The following is a 26,046-nucleotide window of genomic DNA, read 5'->3' on the forward strand; positions in this document are numbered from 1 at the left end:
TTTACAGACTATATAGATATGGTTGAGACATCTAGGATGTATCTGCGTATCGGGTCTCTGTTTGGATTGTAGTTAGGATAGAACTTGTTTGTGGGCCTGACCCACTATTATTTTTTAGGTAACGGACGGTTCCAGGTTTTAGAGCTTGTTCGTGCTGAGCAGAGACGTCTTCTCATTCTTCCGATGACGTAGGCGGTTCCTGTATGATTTAGCATTGAATTCTTTTTCGGTGGTTCATTTCTCAGTGATGATTTTATTAGGGGTCCACCAGATGGATTCCCGAGTTGTATTAGAAATAGAGAATTTGGATGTAACAGACTAGTTCTTATTTATAAGATTTATTCTGAAGTTTTTAATAAAGGATTTTCATTTAGTTTCTTTCCAGCGAATTTTATTTACTCATGTTTATCTTAATTATGTTCTGTGTTCGATTATTGCCAATTGGTTTGATATCCTCGGGTAATCGGGCATGGGCCTGGCCAACCCGCATCCGGATATCCGGGGGTATCACACTATGAACGATCGTCTGAACTATCGAACCATACCTTTGAACGATCGAACCATAACTTTGAAATGATCACATTATTGCTATGATCGATCGAACTGTTCGCTGAAGCTACTAAAAAGCAGATCTAAAGCTTATTTGGAACCAACTCAGGCTGTACTTGAAAGGGGAGATCCTAGGGCCGAGTTCTCACATTTTTGTGCTAAAAAAGCCTTGTATATATGAGAGATTGAACCATTTTTGAAGAGAGATTCATATTTTTATATTGTAATTTCTATATTGTTGTAATTTTCTCTCTCTAGAAAGGTAGAGATTAGGGTTAGAAGAAAAGAGGAAAGTGGAGTCACATCTCAAGAATACATCTCTAGATCCACATACTCTCTATCTCTAGAGCTTTAAAGAAAAAGAAGAAGAAAATGGAGCCATGTTTGGAGCTTGCCTTTAAGGGCTTCATGACTACACCCATCTCCTCCATGATTGGCTAGACTTCTCCTTGGGGCTTGGATAAGCACCAAGCTTGTAAACTAAATCAGTTCTCTTGACTTTTTGGGAAATTTATCTTGTGATTAGTGTTATAGCCTTGTGAATAAAATAAATCTTGGTTTATTTATATAATTTCTATGGTTTAATTATTCCTATTAATTCTCTAGTTTATTTACATGTCTATGTGTGATTAAATTGGGAATTATATCTCATATGATTCATATGGTTTAATTTTTCTTATTGATTCTCTTTGTGATTACATGTTGTCTTATGTGTGATTATTTGGGAATTGATCTCTACACTAGTTTCTCTATATTGGTTGCATGTCTATGTGTGATTAATTAAGGATCTAGTGATGGCTATGCATGGTATTCATTGAATGTGTTTGTCAATTAATTTGATAGATTATACTTAGGCTTGATGGGTTGTTCTACAATTTAATTCATACTTGTAGGTAGGTAGACAATCTATGCTTGATTTGATATTCCACGGCTTATTGTTACAAATTCCATAATTCTCTAGATTGATGTGTGTTACAATTGTTGACTACTTTAATGGGTTATGCTTAGAATTGATGGGTTGTACTACACTTAGTTTATTTATCGATTAGGTAGGCAATTCATACTTTTTTTTAATGGTCCATGCTTATTATCGCAATTGGTAGTCGTATTTTGTTCACAAGAATGTTTTTCCCCAATTAGTTGAAGGAAGTGGATTAGTGAATGGGTTTGGTGGTGATTCTGACGCCCTAAGGCTCTCTTCTCATCTCTTAAATTCATATCTCACTTTAGCTTAATTTTATTGCATTTTAATTAATTGCATCTTATTGTAATCAAACAACCAACCCTCATTTGCAATCATTTGGTACATTAGAGTCGAAATTAAATTCCAACACATATAATCTCTGCGGACGATCCCTACTCGTTATACTTTATTAGTTGTAGTAGTGGTTTTATAAATGTAAATTTGACTTATAAAGGCTTTCGAAGCCACAATCATATATTGGCCTTGTGAAGTGACCTCTCGCATAAAAAGTCAGTTTTCTATCACATAGAAAGGGGCTCGTCAACCTTCTATCCACTGCAGTGTTGAATGTATACACAAAAGCGGCCAAGCATTTGACCTTAAAATCAATGAGCACAATGGAACAATGAATTACCTGGTTAGTTTCAGAGATTAATACCAATGAAACTTTAATAGGATTCCTTAAAATCCAAACCCTACCCATTATAGAGGAACCATAATTACATGTGATCAACCAGGAAGGTGCAATGGCCCAATGAATATCATTTACATTCTCAAAGCCAACCTTAGTCTCCAATAGAGCTACCGAACATAACCTTGAATCCCTAATAAGATTTTTCACCTTTACTTGCTTGAGGGGAGAGTTCAACCCTCTAATGTTCCATGCTACCCAATTCATTGGGATGATAATGATGTGAGGCTACACAACCCTCTAAACCCCTTCAGATGCATTTGCTGCATTGTTGACTTTAGACTTCCCATTCTTACCCCTCTTATCCACCTTAGCATGTTTTGTATGTTTTGGCTTTCTAAGCTTGAGAGCCTTATTCATAACAAGTGAGTAAGAGGGATCATGTGAGGATCTGGATAGGTCCTCTTCTTCTTCCGAGTCAAATTCTGATGTAGGAGGAATTATTTTCATCCCCCTTTCCTGAACAAAAACAAGTGGGGCCACACACTTGGAGATATGAGGCACTGGAGTTGCAGAGTTCATAGCAGAGAGGAGTGGAGATTTAGGTGTTGTTTTAGGAGTTGTCAACTTCTTGTGAGGGGATAAATCTACTACTAGAGTAATGACCTTCCTTTTCTCTTGATGAGTTGAGATTGTCTCATTGGAAGGAGCTGGTAAAAACAATTGGAATTGATTCGATCTAGACTAATATTGAGTTGGGACATGAATCATTAACTTCTGGAGTTATCAATGGCCTTTGGTAACATACCACCTTTTTTGAAATGGTTCGAGTGGATGTTTGAGCTGCAGAACCAATAAAGATACTAGAAGTGAAAGGATTTGGCATGGGGTGACATGTAGAGGCATGTAATACCCCTAGTTTTCAAAAGGGATAAAATGGGAATTTGAATTTAATTTATGTGCTTTTTGTTTTACTAATGGGAATTGGACTTATGTGTGTAGTTGCTAATTGTTTAATTATGGTTTTATGTAAATTAATTATTTATTTGTTTTGCATGATTTGTTAATTTATAATTATGTATTGGTTTGATATTATTTATTTGTATTTATTTTAAATGTAATTATTATTTGCGTGACTTTATGTGTTTGTTTTAATGGTATTTTTTTTTTTTTTAAATTCTATCTACAGTTGTGCTCATTGGTTTAGTATAATTAAGTTTAACATTTATTTTATAATTAGGGTAGCCGACTGTTACTGAGTCATGGAATTTGGATTAGGGTTTAGAAGGAACCTATATATATATATAAGACAGTATGGTCTCCTAGGGTTCAAAATTCACATAATATTAACCTGTGAGGAAAACAGAGGCTCTAGGATGTAAAGAGAGATACACAGTGAGGGTCTTGAGAGATTTATTAAAGAGTTACTTCTGGATGAAACCATGAAGCAGTAGAGGAAGGGAACGGTAATCAGAGGAGAAAATACAGTCTTAGAAATTCTGTAATTTAGAGACGACGAAAGGTTTCAAACTGAAACTTAGAGGCAAGTTTCATTCTCTCCTTCCTGTAAACTTGTGTTCTGTGCATTCTTTATAGTCTCCAGGGACAAATTAAACTTTTAAAAATTAATGGTTGATGCATAATGTATCAGACTGTAATCTATTTATGGCTTAGATCACTGAAATTTGGTTCTTGCATAAAACTGTGTTGAGTATGGTTTTAAACTTCTGTAAATTAGTTTGTAAGGGAATTCAAGGAGTTTCTAGGATGGTTTGGACTATAATCTAACACTGAAAACTTTAAAACGATTTGTTGATACATGTTTCAGACTTTAAACTAGTCGTATGCTTAGTTAAACTGAATTTGGTATTTCTTGCATAAATTGTTGTGTGTAGTTTAAGCTTTTTGTCAATCGGTTCACACTGGAATAGGAGGAGTCTCTAGGGGTTTAAGAACTTTAATTGAACCCTAATAATCTTAAAAAGGTCTGGAATAGGACACTGGATTTCGCCGGAATCACAGACGACAACCGGACAAAGCATAGGAAGTAGAGAAGGCTCTCAAAGAGGGAGAGCAGGCTCTAGGAAGCAAAGAGCCGGCTCCCACTCTATTAGAGCCAGATCTAAGGTTATAGGATCTGGCTCTAGGCAGGTTAGAGCCTGCTTTTTATTTCTAAGAGCAGGCTCTATGATCCTATATGTGTTCTGGAGCAGTTTGGGCCTTGTTTGGTTCAACTGTGGGTTTCGGAAGTGTGTTTAGGCTACTGGGATGGTTTGTAACACTAATTTCATGGAGTATTAAAGCCCTAGGATGCATTAATTTATTTATAGGCTAATGTTTTAAACTGTAGGAAAGTCTAAGGCAAGTCGCAGGCAATTTACGGACTTAGCTGACCGAAATGATTTAATTGTGCAAACTGGGTCTGTAAATTAAAAAGAGTTGGAACATGGATTCCAAACATTATATCATGCTACACTAGAGCCACTTTTAATAAATTAATGTCTTTGTACTCAGGGATTTAACTATAGGAGGGGATACAGCAGTGCAGGTTGTTAACGGATGGAAGAAGTTTAATTACCTAATTTAGTTTTAGCAATTTAATAGAGTATGTATATATTTAGAAATCTGGTTGTAGGTGCATGCTAGGATCATTTAATTAACAAGTGTGAGCTATGCATATCCTGGATGTTAATTGTTAAAATACTAAGTACTTTTCTGCAATGCATGGACTTAAGCTTAGAATTTTAATTGCGGTAATTTTAAGCATTACACTGCAATTATTTGGATTAGAGTTTGGACTTAAATTGCTGAACTAGTACTTAGGTTCTATCAATCTAATTGGACGTTGGCTTGGAATTAATTGAAGAATTAAATATATATTTTCTGTCAATTACCTGGATGGACCCTAGAATTTAACTTGACGAATTAGTAAACTTTGTCTCGTTTAATTACATGGATGGATTTTGGATTTTTAGTTGACGACTTGCTTAAATTCTGTGTTTACCAACTATATGGATAATGTGGACTTTATTTGATGTATTGTTTATAATGTTGCATTATTTACGGATCATTTGCATGTATGCACCGGTATGGGATGGTGTCATACGGAGGGATGGATTAGGTCACAATGCTAATTCCTACCCATTCATACATATGGAATGGATTAACTAAAATAATTAAATCCTACATGGATGCATGTCTTGTCAACTAAGACAGTTGAACGACATGACGGATGTTTGCTTTACTTTTCAGTATTATGAGGAATTTATATATATACTTATGGTACCGTGGTACGAGCTTGAGTCTCCTGATTATGGTTAGGGTGCGTATATCACATGGAGGGATAACTGGACCTAAAGACGTTCCTTAGTAGGTCTGGGTGTGCATGACGACGCGACGGCGTTTTGCGTGTTACCTTCTACTCAGGTGTGATGACTATGGTTAGTGAGTATCCTATAGTGTGTATATATATATATGGACTATGTTTAGATATTGCCGAGCTATCTAGGATGTATCTGCATATCGGGTTTATGTACGGATTGTAGTAGATTGGAACTTGCATATGGGTCTGACCCTTTCTTATTTTTCAGGTGTTCGTCAGTACCAGGCTTAGAGCTTGATCATGTTGGTGCAGATACAGACACTCACTCTTCCGGTTACATAGGATTTCGTTTCTATTTTGGTTTTGGATTTTAAGTCTGTAAATTTATTTTAAATATTTGGGATTAGGGGTCCACTAGGTGGATTCCTGAGTTGTACGAATTTAAAGTATATTAATTTATTATTTAAGGTTTGAGGATTTTCATTTTAGTTTTCTTTTTGCGCATTATTATTTTAATCTTAAATCAGTTTTATTCCTGCTTGTTTATATATTAACAGTTGGTATCCCTCGGATTTGTACTCGGACTTGATCACCCGTGGCTCTAGAATCGAGGGGTATCACAAGGCATCCTTGATGCCCTTCTTCTTCCTTATAACAAGCTGCCACTGATTATAAGGTAGTTCTCAATACCCCTGAACCCTACTGTCATTAGCAACATTAACCTTACTGGAGCTAATTCTTCTACAGCTTTCATCATTATGACCAAATTCACTACACTTTGTACAAAAAAAAAAAAAAAAAAAAAAAAAAGGGTGTCAAGAATACTTGACACTAATTGAAACAAGATTGCCACCTTTAAGCCTGGTCAAGAAGTATTTCGGTAGTGGAAAGGTTGTATTAATTTCCACACAAACCATAACATAATCAAGTCTGCTTTTATTTTATGTGTTGGCATCTACAAATAAAGGTTTTCCTATAGCACTGGCCATATAACTTAAACCTCTTAGAGAACACAATTCAAAAGGTACATTAAGCAGCTTGATCCAAAATGAGATTGCATTAGAGGATGTAGGATGAAAAGTATTAAAAAATGAGCTAGGAGGATCCTTCTTCCAGAGCCTCAAATTGATGGCCTTCTCAGCAAGAAACCATTGCCTACCTGCAAGCATAGCTTTGCACCTCTCCTTAGTGTCCAATGTGAAGAAAAACACCCCTTCCTTATTGACCACCACCTTCTGAAGCCTTTTACTATCCCAAAATTTATGTGCCAGGTGAGAAGTATGTTTAAAAGGAATCCTCTTTTGAAATGTGCCCAACAGGCACCTACTCCAGTAAGAAGCTCCATCATCACAGACATCCTCGGGTGGATCCACCTACAAATCATTATTCATGGTAACAGGCTCAAAAAACTATAAGTCCCATTTGTCATGTGGTGCCTGTGCCACAGAGGATTAGCTCTTAGAGTTATTCATTTTATCATCTGTGTCATTGCCTCTGGTAAGCTCAGTAGCTTAGTTAGGTAACATGTGGGCATATTCACTGTCCTTTGACATAACTTGAGCTGGCTCATCTAGTTAGACTGGTTGGGGCGTGGTACACATCTGGTTGGGATGGAAGGAGAAGGATGGGCTGTTAGATGGGTAAGATACATCAGTACCTTGGTTAGGGTGCACTATAATAGTAGGTAAAATGTTAGTCAAATCCCCCAAATATGGGGATGGCTCTAGCATACAATTTGAATTTGAATTTAGAGCTGTTGGTATGGTACCCACAATACCCTACTGAAATCTGGTGGTACATGGGCATCATTTTGTCCTCCTGCATTGCAACCTGGTGGTGCGTGTCCAATAGAAGCATCCAATCTTTCAAAAATGCCATTGAGAGAGATCAGGTCAGATGAGAGTGAAGTAAAGAGAGAGAATATGGAATTAGATGCTCTGAGCTCTTTTTCCATGCATTTAATCACATTCTTTAACTTTTCCACCTCTTCAATGAGTTCAAACTTTGAGGCATCCATAATGGAGGAATCAATGCCATCAGGAAGGTACACAACATCATCAATGGCCATGTTAGAAGGGTTAAGGACTTTGTCCTGCTGAAGTGCATTCATAACCTTTGCTTTAGTGAAGCCAATGATGGTGGGGGCTCTTGGTTTGAGTCTGTGAGATATTATTTTATAATTGGAAATTATCGGAAACAAAACAAGTCCTAGTCGAGTTGTAATTCAAGTTACTATATCAGAATCGACAGGGACTGTGGAATTAGAAGGTTCTTCAAAGTTACCATAAATGAGATCATTCAAGAAAAGGTAAGAACAACACTTTAGGAAGGAATCTAAAAAGGATAAGATACATTCTATACTTGGTATATGTTTCAGACATACCAAAATCACTGTTTCAGTCTTTAGAGCCTTAAAGATTCAAGTATGCAAGACTTGAACCGGTTCAGCATCCTTGAACTGATTCAAGGCCATCAAGAATGGTCAAAAATTTTGTCTGCCAATCTTGAACCGGTTTAGCACCCTTGAACCGGTTTAAGAAGTCCTGACTGTTTTCCAACTTTCAGTTTCCTTATTTTAATTATTTCCTTTTTGAACTAAACTTTGTTCCAAGTCCTATACATGAAATTTTCTATATTTTTAGAAGGATTAGGACATTCTAAACTCTATATAAACCATGTTAGTCATTTAGGTTTATTCATGGCTTTAAGGAACAACAATTAGATCTTTAGAGAGAGAAAATTCAGAAAATCAAATCTGATTATTCTGAATGTATTTTTGAGAGCACACACACATATTCATGAGTGATTTAGTAGGATTGTTCTTTATCTTATTAGAATTGGAACTATATTGAAGATTCAGAGATTCTGAAGAAAAAACAGGATTTAATTCTTCTACAACAAGTTTAGATCTTGTAGAACAGAAGTAAAAATGATCACACTTTGAAAGGGTCAAAGCATTCTTGGAGTGTTGTTTGATCTACTTGCTACTTTTCTACAAAGATCAAGCATAAGCCTAAGGTCAAGTTTCTGTTGGATGGGATGTCTCAAAGCCAGAGGATTGTCAGCAATTGGTGTTTAGTAGAATGATAGAGTGTGAGTCAGAGTTAAAGTTCAATGTACGTACTTTGTTTCAAACATAATGGATCGGTTTACTTTGGACTGCATAGTCCATGAGGTTTTTCCCATGCAAACAGTTGACGTATTTTATCAACTGGGGTTTCTTCGCTAAAAATCCTGGTGCAGTCTCTCTAACCTTAACTTGTTTTACTTTACAATAGTTATATTTGTGATTGTGGATGTTTAAATTGATCATATAATTTAATCAATCATAAATTGAGCAAATTGACCTAATAATTAGATCTATATCATTAAAGGAATTAATTACAATTAAAATCAACTATTAGCTTCCGCACCCCGCGTTAACACTGTTTTCACATTTGGTATCACAGCGGGATACTCGATATACTGAGTAGATTAAATTTGTTAATTTATTGTTGATTTTTGCATCATGTCTGAAAATTCAGCTTTTGTTGATGTGTTGTCTTTAACTCTTGTTTTTTTATTCTGTCACAAGTATTCAAATTGAGTGGTTTAAGTTTAAAAAGGATTTTAAAATTTTTTTAGAGAAATTGAATCTTGCAGAACTTGATAGAGATATTTATAAGTTAGAAGTTTCTATCTCTAATAAAAATTTGGAAGAAATTGGCCATAAAAATTTGAATCTTCTTCAAAAGGTTGATTTTCTGGAAAATGAACTTACGAAGGTAAATTTGTCTAATAAATCACTTGAACTAAAAATTGAGAATTTGAGTAGTGAATTTGTTAAATCAAAACAGTCTTTTAAGAAAGTTGATATTGACACTTGCAAAATTGATAAGTTGAAAATAGTTGAGAATATTAGTAGTAACAAAGAATTGGCATCAACTTCAAAGGATTTGTATTTTAAAAAATCTAAAGATATATTGGTGAAAGTTGAATCCAAAACTTGTGTTATCTCTAGTTCTCACAAACTTATTTCAACATGTCCTTTTTATGGTGAAAAAAGGCATATCAAATATAAGTGTCAAAAAAGAAAATTTGAACTTGGGAAGAAATTGAAAAATCTAGAGAGTTCAAATTTGAAAAAGAAGAGGATTATGATTTCCGAGTCTTGTGACACTTTGCTTAGCACAATAAGTAAATCATTGCATAATGAATCTAAAATTGTTTGGGTAAAGAAAAAAAAATTTAAATGCCTTGCCATGCACACTGCACTTAGAGCACTTGGTCCATGTGCTTGGTACTTCGATAGTGGTTGCTCTAGGCATATGATAGGGGATAGAACATTATTTACCACTTTAAAGGAATGCTCAGTTGGTACTGTTACTTTTGGTGATGGTAATGCTTCTACAGTAAATGGTAAGGTAAGATCAAATTTTCAGGAATTGGGAAGTTAAAAAATGTTCTATATATTAAAGGTTTAACTGCTAATTTGTTGAGTATTAGTTAAATCTATGATGAAGAGTTTCAAGTCAATTTTACTCAACAAGGGTGTTTTGTAACTAATGAAAAAGGTGAATATGTATCGAAAGGAACTAGAACTTCTAATAATTGCTATGTTGTGTTTTCAGATCCTTCACTAATGTGTTTTTTTGCAATTACTGATGAAGCAGTTTTATGGCATAAAAGACTTGGACATGTAAATTTTAATGATTTAGTGAATTTGTTTAACAATGATCTTGTTCGAGGTTTGTCTAAATTGAAAATGCCTAAGAATGAAATATGTGGTTCATGTCAATTAGGAAAACAAACTAAAGTGTTACATAAGAAACTTATTCATAAAGTCACTTCTCAACCTTTAGAATTGATTCGTACGGATTTAATGGGTCGCATAACACCAGATAACATTGCAGGAAAAAGATATATGCTTGTTATGGTTGATGATTTTTCTAGATTTATTTTTGTTGCATATTTGAGAGAAAAAGCTGATACTTTTGTGAATTTCAGGTCTATTTGCCAACTTATTCAAAATGAGAAGGGATATCAAATTAATCGGATTAGGAGCGACAATAGAGGTAAATTCGAACCTAAGGAGTTTATTGAATATTGTGATAAGTATGGCATTAAGCATGAATTTTCTTCACCTAAAACACCACAATAGAATGGTCTAGTGGAAAGCAAAAATAGGACAATAACATGATTGGCTCGTAATATGCTTCATGAGAATAAAATTGCTACTCATTTTTGGCCTGAATCGGTACATACTACTTGTCATATCCTACATAGAGTTTATCTTAGGCTTGGAACTAAAAAGACTTCATATGAATTATGGTTTGATAGAAAGCCCACTATTAAATACTTTAGAGTCCTTGGAAGTAAATGTTATATCCTTAGAGATAGGGAACACTTGGGAAAATTTGACTCTAGAAGTGATGGAGGTGTGTTTTTGGGTTGTTCACAAAAAATTCGGGCTTATAGGATTTTTTAATCTTATAACCAAAGTGGTCATGGAGTCTATAAATGTTGTATTTGATGATACAAAATCTAAGATATCCCTCTCAACTTGATGAGGAAGAAACTAATTTTGAAATTGTAGAAGAAACTAATTTTGAAATTGTAGAAGAAAAAAAAGAACTTATAATTCATGAGGAAGAAAGAGTTAAAAATTTAGGTGGAGAAGATAAAGAGGTTGAAGAGGATGATGATGAGGAATTAGAGGTCACCACTGATGAACCTATAGGAATTCCTGCACCGTCTCTAGATATTCCCACATCTAGTAGTTCTAGGATTCAATTGAGTCATCCAGTTGATAATGTGATAGGTCTATGGGATAAGCCAAGTACTAGGAGTACAGTCAAAAATCACTTAGCTAAGACACTCATGCATTTTAGATGACATAGGACATTCATGTCACATGGCTTAGTTTGAACCAAAGAATGTTAATGAAGCTCTTCAAAGTTCTGATTGGCTTATGGTTATGCAAGAAGAATTGCTTTAATTTATGAAAAATGATGTTTGGGAATTAGTGTCTTGACCTAGTGATGTTAATATCATAGGGACCAAATGGATCTTTAAAAGTAAACTTGATGAACATGGTCTTGTGATGAGAAATAAAGCTAGATTGGTTGCACAAGGATATACTCAAGTTGAAGTAATTGATTTTGATGAAACTTTTGTACCTGTTGCTAGACTTGAGTCTATTCGAGATTTTTTTTTGCTTTTCAATGTCATTTTAAATTCAAATTGTTTCAAATGGATGTTAAAAGTACTTTTCTAAATGGTATTTTATAGGAAGAAGTTTATGTAGAACAACCAAAAGGTTTTATTGATCCATATAATCCTGATTTTGTGTTTCATCTTAAAAAGGCTCTTTATGGTTTAGAGCAAGCACCTAGAGCATGGTATGAGAAGTTAATTTCTTATTTAATGCATAAGGGCTTCAGAAGAGGAGGAACAGATAAAACACTGTTTATTTTTAGGAAAGGAAAAGATTTTCTTGTTGCTCAAATATATGTAGATGATATTGGTGTTGTCGTTGCACCAACGTTTAAAGATGTGCAAAAGAGTGTGAGTGTGCAATGTGGCCAAGTTTTAAATTTATAAATGCCACTACTACCACTAACTAAAAATATAAATAGGGTGAGTAGGGATCGTCCCAAGGGATTATGGGTGCACTAGCAATGGAAAAAATGTATAGGGTTAGTAGGTCGAGTGATCAAAAGTGGATTGGTTGGTTTATTAGACTACAAATTAAACTAAACAAGTTCGATGTAAAATAAACAACTTAAATGAAATTTAGAGAAAACAAGAGAGTGAGATCTTGGGGTATAGAGATCACCACGAAACATCACCATTCTAGACATTCAATGTATAATTAATGAGGGGAAACATGTGTTGCAATTTGAGAGTGTGTGATTGATTGTTTCAACAAGTATGGATGACCAATTAAGTATATATTGTCTAAGCAACTTAGCGAATAGCACAATATATCAAACTAAGCTATTATTCCTTCCTTTAAGCTCACAATCCAAACACATCACATGGTTAGAGAATAACACTACTTGCATTCATAAGTATGGAACATCAAACAATAAGTATAGATTGTCTTCCCATCTAACAACTAAGGAAACTACACTACAGCTAAGCTAAGGGCATGAAAATTAAATTAACAAACTAAGGGAGATGCACAATCCATCAAGACATGAGTAGGAATCATCAAATAAACCACAATAGTATTCTATTAAGCACTACACCTTGACAATCTCTAGATCCATAACATCAACACACATAGACATGTATCAATAACACAAAAACTAGAGATAAACACATGAACATCTATTATAATATATATAGACATATGGATAAAATGAAATAATCAATTGGAAGAATTAAACCACATAAATCATTGAATAAATAAGATTCATATATAAAATAAGTGTCAAGACAAGATTACAACACAAATCCCCTCAAAATATAAAGCATTAGAGTCTAGAAGGCATGCTTAAGGCTAAATCTAGCCACAAGAAGATGTTTAGCCACTCATTGAAGTAGTCATCCAACCCTCAAGGGCTATCTCCATGGTAGGAATGACCTCCTTCTTGATGGAAACCCTAGAAGAATGGAAGAACTCCCAAGAATGTATCTCTAGCCTCTCCTCCTCTATTTTCTTCCTCTCTAAGAATGTTTTTTCTCATTTCTATGAGATGATATATGAGATATATGCAAAAGAGGCTCAAAATCTTTATATAGGTAGGTCAAGTGTCACACCTAATGGTCTGGATTCATGCACTAGGGTCCTTGCAATGATTGCACCATGAACCAACTTTTAATGAGCTGGAACTTATTATTTTTCGGACTTGAGGAGGTTCGATCGATCGAACTATTATGAGATCGATTGAACTGTGCTGAGATCTATCGAATACTGTAGAGATCGATCCATCCTTGGCAGCGCCTTTTTGAATAAAGACAAATCTCTGAGATATTTTGCGATATTTTGGGAAAGAGACAAAAGTGGTAAATGGGGTGGTAGGTGTGGATAAGATCGAATATTTTCGATCGATCTAAGAGAAGTTGGATCGATTGAACATTGTGGATTCTTTTGGATAAGGACAAGGGCTTGGATCCATCTTGAAGTGTCCAGATCGATGTTGCTTCGATCGATCGAAGGATTTCTGAAATCGATCGAACATGCTGATTTCCACACTTTGCTTCATTCTGCTTCCACTTTGCTCCTTTCTTCCATCCAACTTGAGTTAGCTTCTTTCATGCTTTTATTTGGCTGAATTAACTTATTTTTGGGATAAGTGCCTGAAAAGGGCAATAACATGAAATTAGTCTAAAACGGGAAAGTAAGATAGATAAAGGTTCTAGAATACCTAAGCTTAAGGGGTTTAACTGCTTACTTTTTAGCGCTCATCAGATATTATTTTTGGTGCTACTTATGATAAACTTATTTATATTTTTGCTAAGGATATAAGTAATACTTTTGAAATGAGCATAGTTGGTGAATTGACTTTCTTTCTAGGTCTCTAAGTGAAATAACTTGATGATGGAATTTTCATATCTCAATCAAAATATGCAATTAGGAGTTAGTTAAGAAATTTGGTATGAAAGATTCAAAGCATGTGCAAACTCCTATGATTACTTCATCCAAATTGGATAGAGACTTTGATCCTAACAAGGTTGATCCTTTCTTGTATAGGAGTATGATTGGTAGCTTGTTGTATTTGGCAACAAGTAGGCCAGATATTTTATTTAGTGTAGGTGTTTGTGCTAGGTATCAAGCTAATCCTAGAGAACAACACGTTCTTGCAATCAAGTACATTATTTGTTATGTCAATAGTATATTGAATTATGGATTATGTTATTCTTTTGAATGTAACTCTGAGATTGCAGGCTATACTGATGCTAATCATGTGGTTGTTTCTATGTTGGTACTAATCTTGTTTCATGGTACAGAAAAAAGCAAAATTGCATATCTTTATCATCTTGTAAGGCTGAATACATTGCTGCTGGAAGTTATTGCACACAATTGTTTTGGATGATATATATGTTTCTGGATTATGGAGTTGATCAAGGTACTATTGCTATCTTTTGTGATAATATTAGTACAATAAATTTTTCAAAGAATTCAGTTTTGCATTCTAAGACCAAGCACATTGACATTCGACATCACTTTCTTAGGGAACTTGTTGAACAAAATGTCGCATCTTTGGAAAAAGTGCATATTGATAAGAATTTAGCTGATATTCTCGCTAAGCCATTAGATGCTCCTAAGTTTCTCATCTTAAGAAATCTATAGGCGTTGTTTGTATTGATTAGATGCATTGCAAATACATGTCTAGAAAGGATTTTCATGCATATCTTGAGTGTCTAAATTATGTTTTTGGGAAGTTAAGCAAAGCATATTGAATGAGTATATTGAACACAAGGAGTTAAATGACACATGGATTGTAAAACCTACTATGGCTATGAATTGATGAAAATTGGTTTTGTTTACTTAATTCGTATAGTAAATGGATCATAGATAGTACATTTACTTGTGTTTGATGTCATTGTTTTGGTCAATGATAATGTTGATATGATTAATCATTCTCTTAGAATTTAAACTTCCTTTATGTGTTTTAGACCAAAAGAGTAAAAAGAAAAGAAAATTGAAAAACAGCTTGGAGTGAAAAAAAAAATAAAATTGCTATTTTGAAAAAGAAAAAGGTGAGATGGAAAAGTTACCTTTGGAAATTGTCCGAAGCTACCTTAACTCAAAACAAATGGGAATAAGGGAAAGAGCTCGCTGCCCTCAAGTGTAAAAGTTGCCAATGTGCAAAAAGAAAAATATAACACAAAGAGGGAAATAAAAAAAAATTAAAAATTTTCTTTTACACATGTTGATTGTTTGATTTCTAAGGATATGTGATATCATTGATTTATTATCTGAAATCTGAACAGTTGATAGATCGTATGTTTTTAGAACTTGGTGGTGATTTTACTACACTTACTGAGTTTGTGGAACTTCATTGAATTGATTTTGGTTATTTGTGTTGATATATATAGTCTTGTGGAGTCTACATTCTCATTGGTTTCAATTTACAAAATTTACATAGTTGGTTGTTTCCTACTTCTAGGATATTTCTTCCTTAATGCCCTCGTTAATTTGTGACAAAAGGGGGTGAGAGTTTAGAGTCTTATCATTCAGGGGGAGAGATACTTTTGCATTAAGGGGGAGAACTTTTTGCACTGAGGGGGAGAACCATTGATCATTGCATTTACATTGCGTTGATTTTCACGCACTAAATTTTTTCTATTTTATGCTTGTGTTTATTTTCTTGATTAAGCTTCACGGGTAATTGTGTTTGAAATAATGTGCAGATTATAGGTTGCTACATGTGTTGAAGATTCATGAGATTCAAGAAAAAATCCGCGGTTTATTTCCTTTAACAGATTGTAATCTTCTTTTTCTGCTTAGGTAGATTATACATTTGTTTTGAGGGTTTTGTCATGAAATTGCCAAAGGGGGAGATTGTGAGATATTATTTTGTAATTGGCAATTATCGAAAACAAAACAAGTCCTAGTCGAGTTATAATTCAAATTATTATATCGGGATTGACAGCGACTGCTGAATTGGAAGGTTGTTCAAAGTTACCATAAATGAGATCATTCAAGAAAAGGTAAGAATAACATTTTAGGAAGGAATCTAAAAAGGATAGGACACATTCTACACTTGGTATATGTTTCAGACATACCAAAATCAGTGTTTCAGTCTTCATAGCCTTAAAGATTCAAGTCTGCAAGACTTGAACCGATTCAAAGACTTTAAGATTGGTCGAAATTTTTGTCTGCCAATCTTGAACCAGTTCAACACCCTTGAACCAGTTCAAGAAGTCCAGACTACTTTCCAACTTTCAGTTTCCTTATTCTGATTATTTCCTTTTTGAACCAAACTTCCTTCCAAGTCCTATGCACGAAATTTTCTATATTTCAAAGGGATTAGGGCATACTAAAGTCTATATAAACCTTGTTAGTCATTTAGGCTTATTCATGGCTTTAAGGAACATCAATTATATATTTTGAGAAAGCCTTTAGAGAGAAAATTCAAAAAATCAAATCTGATTATTCTGAATATATTTTTGAGAGCACACACATATATTCACGAGTGATTTAATAGTATTGTTCTCTATCTCATTAGAATTGGAACTATATTGAAGATTCAGAGATTCCAAAGAAAAAACAGGATTTAATTCTTCAACATCGAGTTCAGATATTGAAGAATAGAAGCAAAAGTGATCACACTTTGAAAGGTTCAAAGCATTTTTGGAGTGTTGTTTGATCTACCGGCTACTCTTCTACAAAGATTAAGCATAAGCCTGAGGTCATGTTGCTGTCGGACAAGACGTCGTAAAACTAGAAGATTGTTAGCAATTGGTGTTTGGGAGAACGATAGGGTGTGAGTTAGAGTCAAAGTTCAGTGTACTTTGTTTCAAATATAGTGGATCGGTTTACTTTAGATTGTATAGTCCACGAGATTTTTTCCATGCAAACAGTTGATGTATTTTATCAACTGGGATTTCCTCGCAAAAAATCCTGGTGCAATCTCTCTAACCTTAACTTGCTTTACTTTACAATAGTTATATTTGTGATTGTGGATGTTTAAATTGATCATATAATTTAATCAATCATAAATTGAGCAAGTTGACCTAATAATCAGATCTAAGTCATTAAAGGAGTTAATCATAATTAAAATCAACTATTAACTTCTGCACCCAGCGTTAACACTGTTTTCATAGAGTCTACTCTTGTTAGGAGAAGTAACGGCTGGTGTGGTGTTGTCCTGCTGCACATCAACTTGTGTGGGTGAGAACATAGTGAATTGTACATGAATACCTATAGATTTCAGTGATCTTCCATGCTTGACAGGCTAAGCTCCATATGGATGCCATATCTCCGTACTCTTTGATCTGGGTGTGGCTGAATCATTATGGACCTTCAGAGGGTATGTAGGAGGCTTGCGAGCTAAGCATTTGTGTGGAGGTGGGACATGAGAGCGAGTTTTAGGTGAAAGTGGGTAGGGGAATGGTGGTTTCCGTAGGTTGGGGTGTGGTGGAAGGGCAGTTTAAGATGGTTGGGTGGTTTATTCCTATTCATCTCTCTTAGTTTCTTCTCAATGTTGCTCCAAGAAAATTCATGTATTTGACCTTAGTAACAAGAACTTGATAATACACAAATTACTAAATACTTATGAATGTCATTATTGATCTCTCTAGTTTCACACAATGACACAAGTAATATTTTGGTTAACCAAATAACCCAAGTAACCAATTCAATTTAAGGCTATTAATACTTTCTAGCATCTTAATAATTCATGATTGATCAGGAAGAACTCCTACTTTCTAGCATCTTCATAATTCATGATTGAAAATTTCATCTATGTTCAACTTTACAATTTTTGTTTTATCTTTTTTCCCCTTCAACATTAAACTAGCTAAAAGCCCCACCATGCAACAATCACCAGTTTACTTGCAAAATTACCGCCTCTACCATTTTACTAGACTTCTTCCTGAAATTGTTTTCCAGCTCTGTAAGTCTCTTCAAATGTCTTACTGTTGATCGAAGGTCATGCCTCGTCTTCTTACATGTAATTAAAACTTTCTCTGAGTTTGTGGTCGTGCCAATGCTAGTCTGTCTTTGATGCTTACATTGGTTGCTTTTTTAAGACAAGACTTGTTCCAAGGAATTGTAAATCTTGTCTAACAAATAATTACCTAAGTTATTATTGAGAGTTATGAGAAGAAGAGACATGTAACTTGAGTAGGGAAGACGTTAACGAGAGGGAGTCTTATGAAGTACTTGGAGAAGAACTCTAGGTGAAGAGTTTGTGTACATAATCCTGCTGTTAAATATTCTCCAATGTTTTAATATCTCTATGCACGTGACTCAAATTTTAGGTGAACCACGTAAATCTTGTATTTGGTTTGTGATTATTTTCGCTACCCATTACAGTTCCTTCAATAGATGGCTTGGCTTGTGAAAACTCTCTATCAGACTCATTGTCTCTCAGAATATTTTGTATTGCTAAGGCATTGGTACATAAGGATCAGAAGAAGAGACATGTAACTTGACTAGGGAATACGTTAACGAGAGGGAGTCTTGTTAAGTACTTAGAGAAGAACTCTAGATGAAGAGTTTGTGTACATGATCCTGCTGTTAAAAATTCTCCAATGTTTTAATATCTCTATGCACGTGGCTCAAATTTTAGGTGAACCAACGTAAATCTTGTATTTGGTTTGTGATTATTTTCGCTACCCATTACAGTTCCTTCAATAGATGGCCTGGCTTGTGAAAACTCTCTATTAGACTCTTTGTCTCTCAGAATATTTTGTATTGCCAAGGCATTGGTGCATAAGGATCAAAAAGTTTCCTTATCCTAATCCAATTAAATAAAAAATTAATGATTTATTTTATAATTCTATCTTAATCAATTAATTACAATAATTATAATTTAAGTGTATAGAAGATCCATATGGATGTCCAAAACGACTTTTGAGACTTTAGCCTACGCTAGTGGAACTCACAACTAAACGTCTATAAAATTTGTTTTAGCCGCCTAAATCTGGACTTGGACTTAGATACTTGAAATCACAACTAGACATCTACAAGTCATGCTTTAGGCTTCAACTTTTCAAGATTTGGTTTAGTTACTGGAATACACACATTAAGGCGTGCACAACACATCTTTTAGGCGGCTAAAACTCCTTAAAATAAGATTTATAAGATTTTTCAAGGCCAATGTGATTTCTAACCTTTTCATTGACAATTATACCCTTATAATGTTAATCAACTTGGTTCAAGGGGCAAGTCAATGGCACTAGAGACCTCAAAATTGTGTGATTCATTTTTTTTGTGGGTCGTCAATGGTGCTTTGTTTTGCCAAAAAAACATAAAAAGTTGTTTGTGGGTCCCAAAGTCTTTTGGGAATCGAGACTTGAGCTTTCAATCAAATAAATTGCTTTACAAAATAATCTAGTTCTTGCCAATTTTCTTCACCTTTGACTGCAATTTTAATCTTCAACTTGAAATTTTGTCACGTTTCATACCTACTCATTTACACTTGAATTCGTAATGTTTTTGTTGTGATCGGGTCACTCTGCTTACTCAGGTGTCTCACCCGCACACCTTGTGAGTCTAGACGTTTGGCATGACATCGAATTAAGAACTGAATTTACCTTTGATACCAAGCTTGACCATTTATTCAAAAAATTTAAAATATCGAATAGTGCTGCATACCAACCCATTTATATTCATATATTTTTCAATTTGGATCCAATGAGAGACAGGTTCCTCACCGTAACACTTGTCCAGTTGAGCATTGCCATTATCTTTTGAGTTCTTAAATAAAATCTAAATAATGAAAATAGAAAATTAAATTAACATGGTTTGCTATCAGCAAAATTACTCAAATGTCCTTAAGTTGAAACCTTCCACCCTGTTAGTTTTCTTCAAAGACTGGTTCCTTACTACTGAATTTCACTTTTGTTTTCTTCTTTTTTGTTGTTTTGTAGCTTCAATAGGCGTTTGTTTCCCTTTTTTTTTTTTCCTTTTTTTTTTTTTTGTTCTTCTTTTTCTATATAATTTAGTTTACGAGAAAGAAATGATAAAATTTCAAAACAATAAGTTCAGATGGGTATAAATGTGTTCAAAGTTCTGCTATATGTAGTAGCTAGCCATTTAATGGTGTTTCTTCGAGTTTTCAAAGGTTAAGGTTCCGTTTGGCGTTGATCTTTTAATGGAAAAAACTTTTTTCGATAGCACAAAACTATTATTATTAGTAGTAAACACGTTAAGTATTTGCTGGTGGAGAAGAAACGGTCAGATTTTGATCTTGTAAGTTGTCAGTAGAAGCAAAAGACAAGAAATGAAAATTTCTATCTAATAATGTAATGCGTCTCGTGATTTTTGTGTATTAGTTGGCAGCTTGATTCACATGTAGCTACACACACACACACACACACACACACACGCACGCACACCCCATACATGAGTTTTCCTCTGAATGTTTGGTTGTTGATATAATTTCCATAAACCAAACAAGGAAAGTGACGGCATTACCTTAAAATTCTTCAAGTGGGCAGCCTCAGACTCTTCTAGATAATTCAAAACTATACTAATTCAAAACAGAATCTAGGGGTTTTTTTTTTTTACCCCTATCTGCTAGATAATTAAGTATTGATAATATGCAATAAAATATATATGGCTGGCCTATATTCTGCTAAAAGGGGTATTCAAATGCCCCCACGGTAATCTAGCTAGTCTTCCTACACATGCACGACAATATATGTGTGCATATTTATCTACATATATATATACATATATACATTTTTTCAGTGACAACGCATTTGGTTGTTATGTTACCTGACTCTTCAATAATGGTCTTTAACCTATTGTGTCCAACACATAGTTAAGATCTGAGTATGAGATATATACCCTACATGCACTTGTGGTTAAAAATAATGTCGAGTAACTTAATTTTATTATATTATTGTTTCAAAATGAATAAAATATAAATATTAAATATTATGTTATCTAAAGATATTATTTTATTTAAAAATAAAATAAAATATTAAATAATATAAACACGTAGAAGCGTTTATGTACCTTTTTATTTCGAAATTTTACACATTCGAAGACAAGAAACCCACACAAGTACGCAAATCCAGCTGTTCATGTAACGCAATTTTTCATTCACTTCTTTTTTTGTCGCAACAATAGCAGTAGAGAACATATAGATTTTAAAAGTTAATATATATACACACACACATACAGATCGATTAACACAATATAGACAACTAATTATAATACATCTATTTTATCAATTGAGTATCTATTATGCCAATAATTTCACAATAAATTGAGTGTCTATGCCAATAATTTCACAATAAATTGAGTATCTATACCACTTCCTTGTGAATTATAATAAAAGAATTTCATAATGAATTAAGTATATATAGCTCTAATCTTATGAATTTGGAGGTTCAAATTCATCAGAATTTTTTTTTATTTTTTTATTTTTTTGATTGACTTCCCACGAATTAATTGGAATGCCATAAACTTAATTCCAAAGATTAATCATGGACAATAACATCAAAAAAGTGAGTCCGAATCAACCAAACTCTCTAACACCCCTAAAATATTTCTTATGATCCATATACATTAATTTTATCACACCAACGGAATAGTAGCCTAACGGTACCAGGCTCCTACTTTTTAAAGGGAGGTAAATGGTTCGAACCTCGGTGGAGGCATGTGTGTGTGAATACAACTAGACAACAAAAAAAAAAAAAAAAAAATGAAGAAGAAGGTACATTAATTTTATCACATAAAGAGGAGAAGTGTGGACGATGGGGCAAATTCGAGCTCCCTTGATATAGTGTATTCATTTTGTCTTCTCTCCTCTTCATCAACAATGGCAGCAGTTTGAGGAGAAGGAATGGTAATAGAGAGATCAAGGTTCAAATCTACCATGGCGCGATGGTTCTCGGCCTCTAGACAACTTCCAGCATCGGACAACGCCTGATCATTTTCGCCTTGGATTTTCTCTGGTGGATGTGATGCATGGCTTCTTGAAGCAGACGTTGTCGCGCTACCAGAGGCAGTACCGGCATTTGGAAGGCGGTGGTGATTGTGGCTCAGGCGATGATTATTTGGATCAATGCCCATTTTCACAAGCTTTCTTCTCAAGTGAGAGTTCCAATAGTTCTTCACTTCATTATCGGTCCGTCCTGGCAATCTCCCAGCAATCAGTGACCACCTGAGAACAAATTTGGCAAATTCAACACTTTGTACAAAAAGTGTTACAATATTATATGTAATATATGTATATGTGTAACAATAATAGGAATACTAGGAAGTGAATTTAGTTTGTAGGCACCTATTTTTGTACTATATTAAATTAGATCTAGTTACACTAATTATGGTTCAATTGTATCTATATATATATAGTATATACTAATTTAATTTTTTGAATTAGGGTTGCAAATTAAGGAAAAATTGTAGAAGGAGAGGGTTAATGTTAAGGTTATCGCACCGGTTGCCTAGGAGTGCATGGAGTTTGATGATGAGGTCTTCTTCATCTTCAGCAAAGTTGCCTCTTTTAAGGTCTGGCCTTAGATAGTTTATCCATCTCAGCCTACAACTTTTACCGCAACGAAGTAGACCTGATCGATCAACATGAAAATGAAAAATAATTAGTAAGAAAATTGCAAGAAGATTCAAAAGAAAACAATAAAATGTTCATATATCACTTTTTCTTCGAAGTTCTTAGAGAATTATTAATCTTCTAAAATGATGAACTCGTGTGCTTGTTTCCCTTAGCTTCTTGAATAAGGTTGAAGGATTATGAAAGCAGAAAAGAAAAATGTTATTTTAAAATTTACTTATTAATTAAACTCGATCAGTTTTCAGAAAATAGTTTTCTAAACGGACAAACATCTTTCCAAATGTATTTTGATTCCCAATTCTTTGTTTCTCTTAATGACTTTTTTGGATTGAGTTACAAAACCTGCAGCTTGAGGTAGTGTGCGCCAACAACCCTCGCCGTGAGTCTGAATGTACTCGACGAGCTTTTGGTCTTCTTGCTTGGACCAAGCTCCTTTGTTGGTGTCTTGCTTCTCACAGCAAGGTTTCCTCATAGTAGCTATATTAGAGAGAGAGAGAGAGAGAGAACGGGGGAAAGGAGAGAGAGAGAGTGGGTTAGATATGAGCAGTGGTGGTGGACATATATAATAGGGCAAAATAGTTTGTTATCTGTTATGAAGGAAGAGAAGGTTGACTTGGACCGGTGGTTTTCCCGCGCGTGAGTATTAATGGCTAGCTACTAGAAATGGATAAGGTGAAAATTGTCTACATGTTTGGGTGTTAGTTGCGGTTATGTATCACACTCACTCTCAATATTGCAAAATTGTGAGAGATGGATGACAAAAAAAGAAAAAGGGGATAATATGAATGACATTCAGGCGTGTTTGTTTCGATATAAAATATTTTTTTTAAAAAATAGTTTTTTTTTTTTTAAGTAAAATATTTTATTTATTTATTTATTTTTTTTGGTGTTTGATAAAGGTTTAGGCCAAGATTAAAGATAAGTTAATTGGGCGGGGAATGTAAAATAATTTACTGAAAATTGATACGTAAATTATTTTTGTTAAATTTTTAAATTTTTTTTTTCTTCGTAAATATTTTACTACAACCAAACACCACAAAATTAAAAAATATTTTTTAAAAAATATTTTACATCCAAACAAACGGAGCCCTAAAGTACTAAAATTTTTAAACGGTAATAAAATTAAGATTAATTTTTTAATATATTTTTTATGAGTGAAATTTCTATCGAATACTTAAAATTTTATCTCATTTTAAATGGAACTAACATTTTAAAGTAATATATAAAGGGACATTTTAGTCACTATCACATCACTTTGCAATAATAGGATAGTTCAGGGGTTTGTGCCTTTTTTTTTCAAAAATTTTGTGCCAAAAATTAAAAGTGAAGGAGAATTTTATACAATTTGTCCTATGTTGTATTATAATAAAAAAACTTAATTAATAAATACTTAATCCGTTATGAATTAAGTTTTACAAAAGACTATCAAATTATCTTGAATCTATTCGGGACATTTTAGTCATTATCACATCACTTTGCATTAATCTGATAATTAGTGGGTTTGTGCCTTTTTTTTTTTCTCAAAAATTTTGTGCCAAAAATTAAAAGTGAAGGACCACACACTTGTCCTTTCATTTTATTCTTGTTTGTTAGTCCTTTGTTTGATTGGTTCATGAAATTAGATGCAGTGTCTTAATCAACAAACACACCAAATTTTTTTTTTTTTTTTTTTTTCAAATCAATAACAAAAAAATAATTAAAAAAATACCTACCATGGCATGAAAATTGAATTAAAAAATATATATATATATTTAGACACACATATATAAAAGACACATAACAAGCAGTAGCCGAGCAACGAAGAAAAGTTGGCATTGTCACATGTTAGCGCGTTGACCGATAGTTTCTGATTATTTTAATCCATCAGACCAAACAACATGTCCACTCAAATCTATCAAAGGGACGTTTGTATTATTTTAGCAACAAAAAGTGTGTGTATCTATGCATCTGTATTTAAATTATTTGAACAGTGTCCCGTACTATGGAAGTAGATATGGATAAGACGGAGTATGAAATGATCAATCAACTAATTGAACAAGAAAAATATTAAAATAGAAAGCCGATATAGTTCTAGTATTTATTTATTTTTATTATTTCATTATTAAAGAGAGAGGGTTAAACAATCAATGATTAGTATCATCATTGATTCCCAAAAAAAACTTTTAGCATTGAAACAAGATTTACAAGGAAACCCTTCCAATAATGAAAAAACCTTGATTTTTGGCTTTAACCAATAAAGTCCACTACTAGCTGTATGTATTTTGTTACACACTTAGCTGTCTCACCCTTTGCATACACCCAAGCACAAGAATGAAAGCTAGTTTTCACAACCAATACACACACTAGTTGATATCAGTGCACACACACACTCCCCTTGTCCTAAGCACCCTTACTTGGACCAACAAAGCTCTTTCAACTCATCTCATACATCTTTACAAGTTGTAAACACAATGTTTAGCTTCCTTCTACAAGTGAAAACAAATCATTTAGCACAAAACACCAAGTTACTGCCTCAAAGACACTCAACTGCTGCAGTTAGGATTTGAGGGGTAAAATTGGAATTTCTCTTCAAGATTAATTCACCAGTAGCTTCCACAGTCTTGTCTCACTGAATTATTCATGTTTATAACTTTAAACAATCAATCATAGCATGAATATATATATATATATATATATATATATATATATATATATATATATCAAAGTTCAATCTCAGGTCTTGAACAACACACCACTATACTGTTCAAGGAGTTTTGCAAGGTCACAATCAGGCACTGCCTAAGTTTTGCATCATAGTCAATTTCAACAGCTGAGATTCATCAAAATAAACTTGGTAGCACATAGATAGTCCATAAAATAGCTGGCCTTAATCATTTTGTACTTGAATCACAACAAATATCAAAAAATCAAGCTTAATAACTGATCTAAGAATCCAAAAACCATTTCAGCATGTTTCAGTTCAAAAACAGGTAGTTAGCAAGTGTGAAAAGCTTAATTATACCTGTAACAGTCTTCAAAAATAGGGGACAAAATCTCACTACTCAGACCAGCCCTTCCATCAGCAATTTCAACAGCAGTAATATTATAGCAAGAGGAATTCACACAGGAGATGAGTCAATCAATTTTCCTAGCTTGGAATCATCATCAATTAGCTCAGAAAAAATTGTTCAACATTTTTTCTCGAGAGTTCTTAGTTGCAATGTCAATCTCAGTATGTTTATTTAGGCTTTTTTTTTTCAACCCTAGAGACTCTTATAACAGCATATATATAGAACAATGCAAATCATTGGCTACTTTTCATCTCATCTCTTACTATCACCTTTCAACCAATGATTATACATGAGCAATTCTGACATTCTCTCGGCAAAAGGACATTATTGCCTTTGATTTCTTA

General features: G+C 33.9%; 1 protein-coding gene across 1 annotated transcript; it reads right to left on the minus strand.

Annotated features, from left to right (window-relative positions):
- Positions 1-21,761: 21,761 nt before the first annotated feature.
- On the minus strand, positions 21,762-23,195 carry LOC132295366 (myb-related protein 308-like). The gene is made up of 3 exons (XM_059793598.1): positions 22,995-23,195; positions 22,521-22,650; positions 21,762-22,244 (listed from the first exon to the last, which is right to left on the minus strand). Exons 1-3 carry the CDS (start codon positions 23,122-23,124, stop codon positions 21,809-21,811), a joined length of 696 nt encoding a protein of 231 aa, XP_059649581.1. The 5' UTR covers positions 23,125-23,195; the 3' UTR covers positions 21,762-21,808.
- Between the last annotated feature and the right edge of the window lie 2,851 nt (positions 23,196-26,046).

The sequence above is a fragment of the Cornus florida genome, unplaced genomic scaffold, assembly GCF_030987335.1.
Source record: "Cornus florida cultivar Cherokee Brave unplaced genomic scaffold, ASM3098733v1 CherokeeBrave_3.0.0_Hap2_Chr02, whole genome shotgun sequence".
In the NCBI taxonomy this organism is placed as follows: domain Eukaryota; kingdom Viridiplantae; phylum Streptophyta; class Magnoliopsida; order Cornales; family Cornaceae; genus Cornus; species Cornus florida.

What these genes read in the sequence shown, in the direction of transcription:
- LOC132295366 (XM_059793598.1), bottom strand. Translation starts at nt 23,124, where the DNA reads ATGAGGAAACCTTGCTGTGAGAAGCAAGACACCAACAAAGGAGCTTGG. An exon ending in CACACTACCTCAAGCTGCAG is followed by an intron (nt 22,651 to 22,994) that starts GTTTTGTAACTC and finishes TTGATCGATCAG; the next exon opens with GTCTACTTCGTTGCGGTAAA. An exon ending in CATGCACTCCTAGGCAACCG is followed by an intron (nt 22,245 to 22,520) that starts GTGCGATAACCT and finishes ATTTGTTCTCAG; the next exon opens with GTGGTCACTGATTGCTGGGA.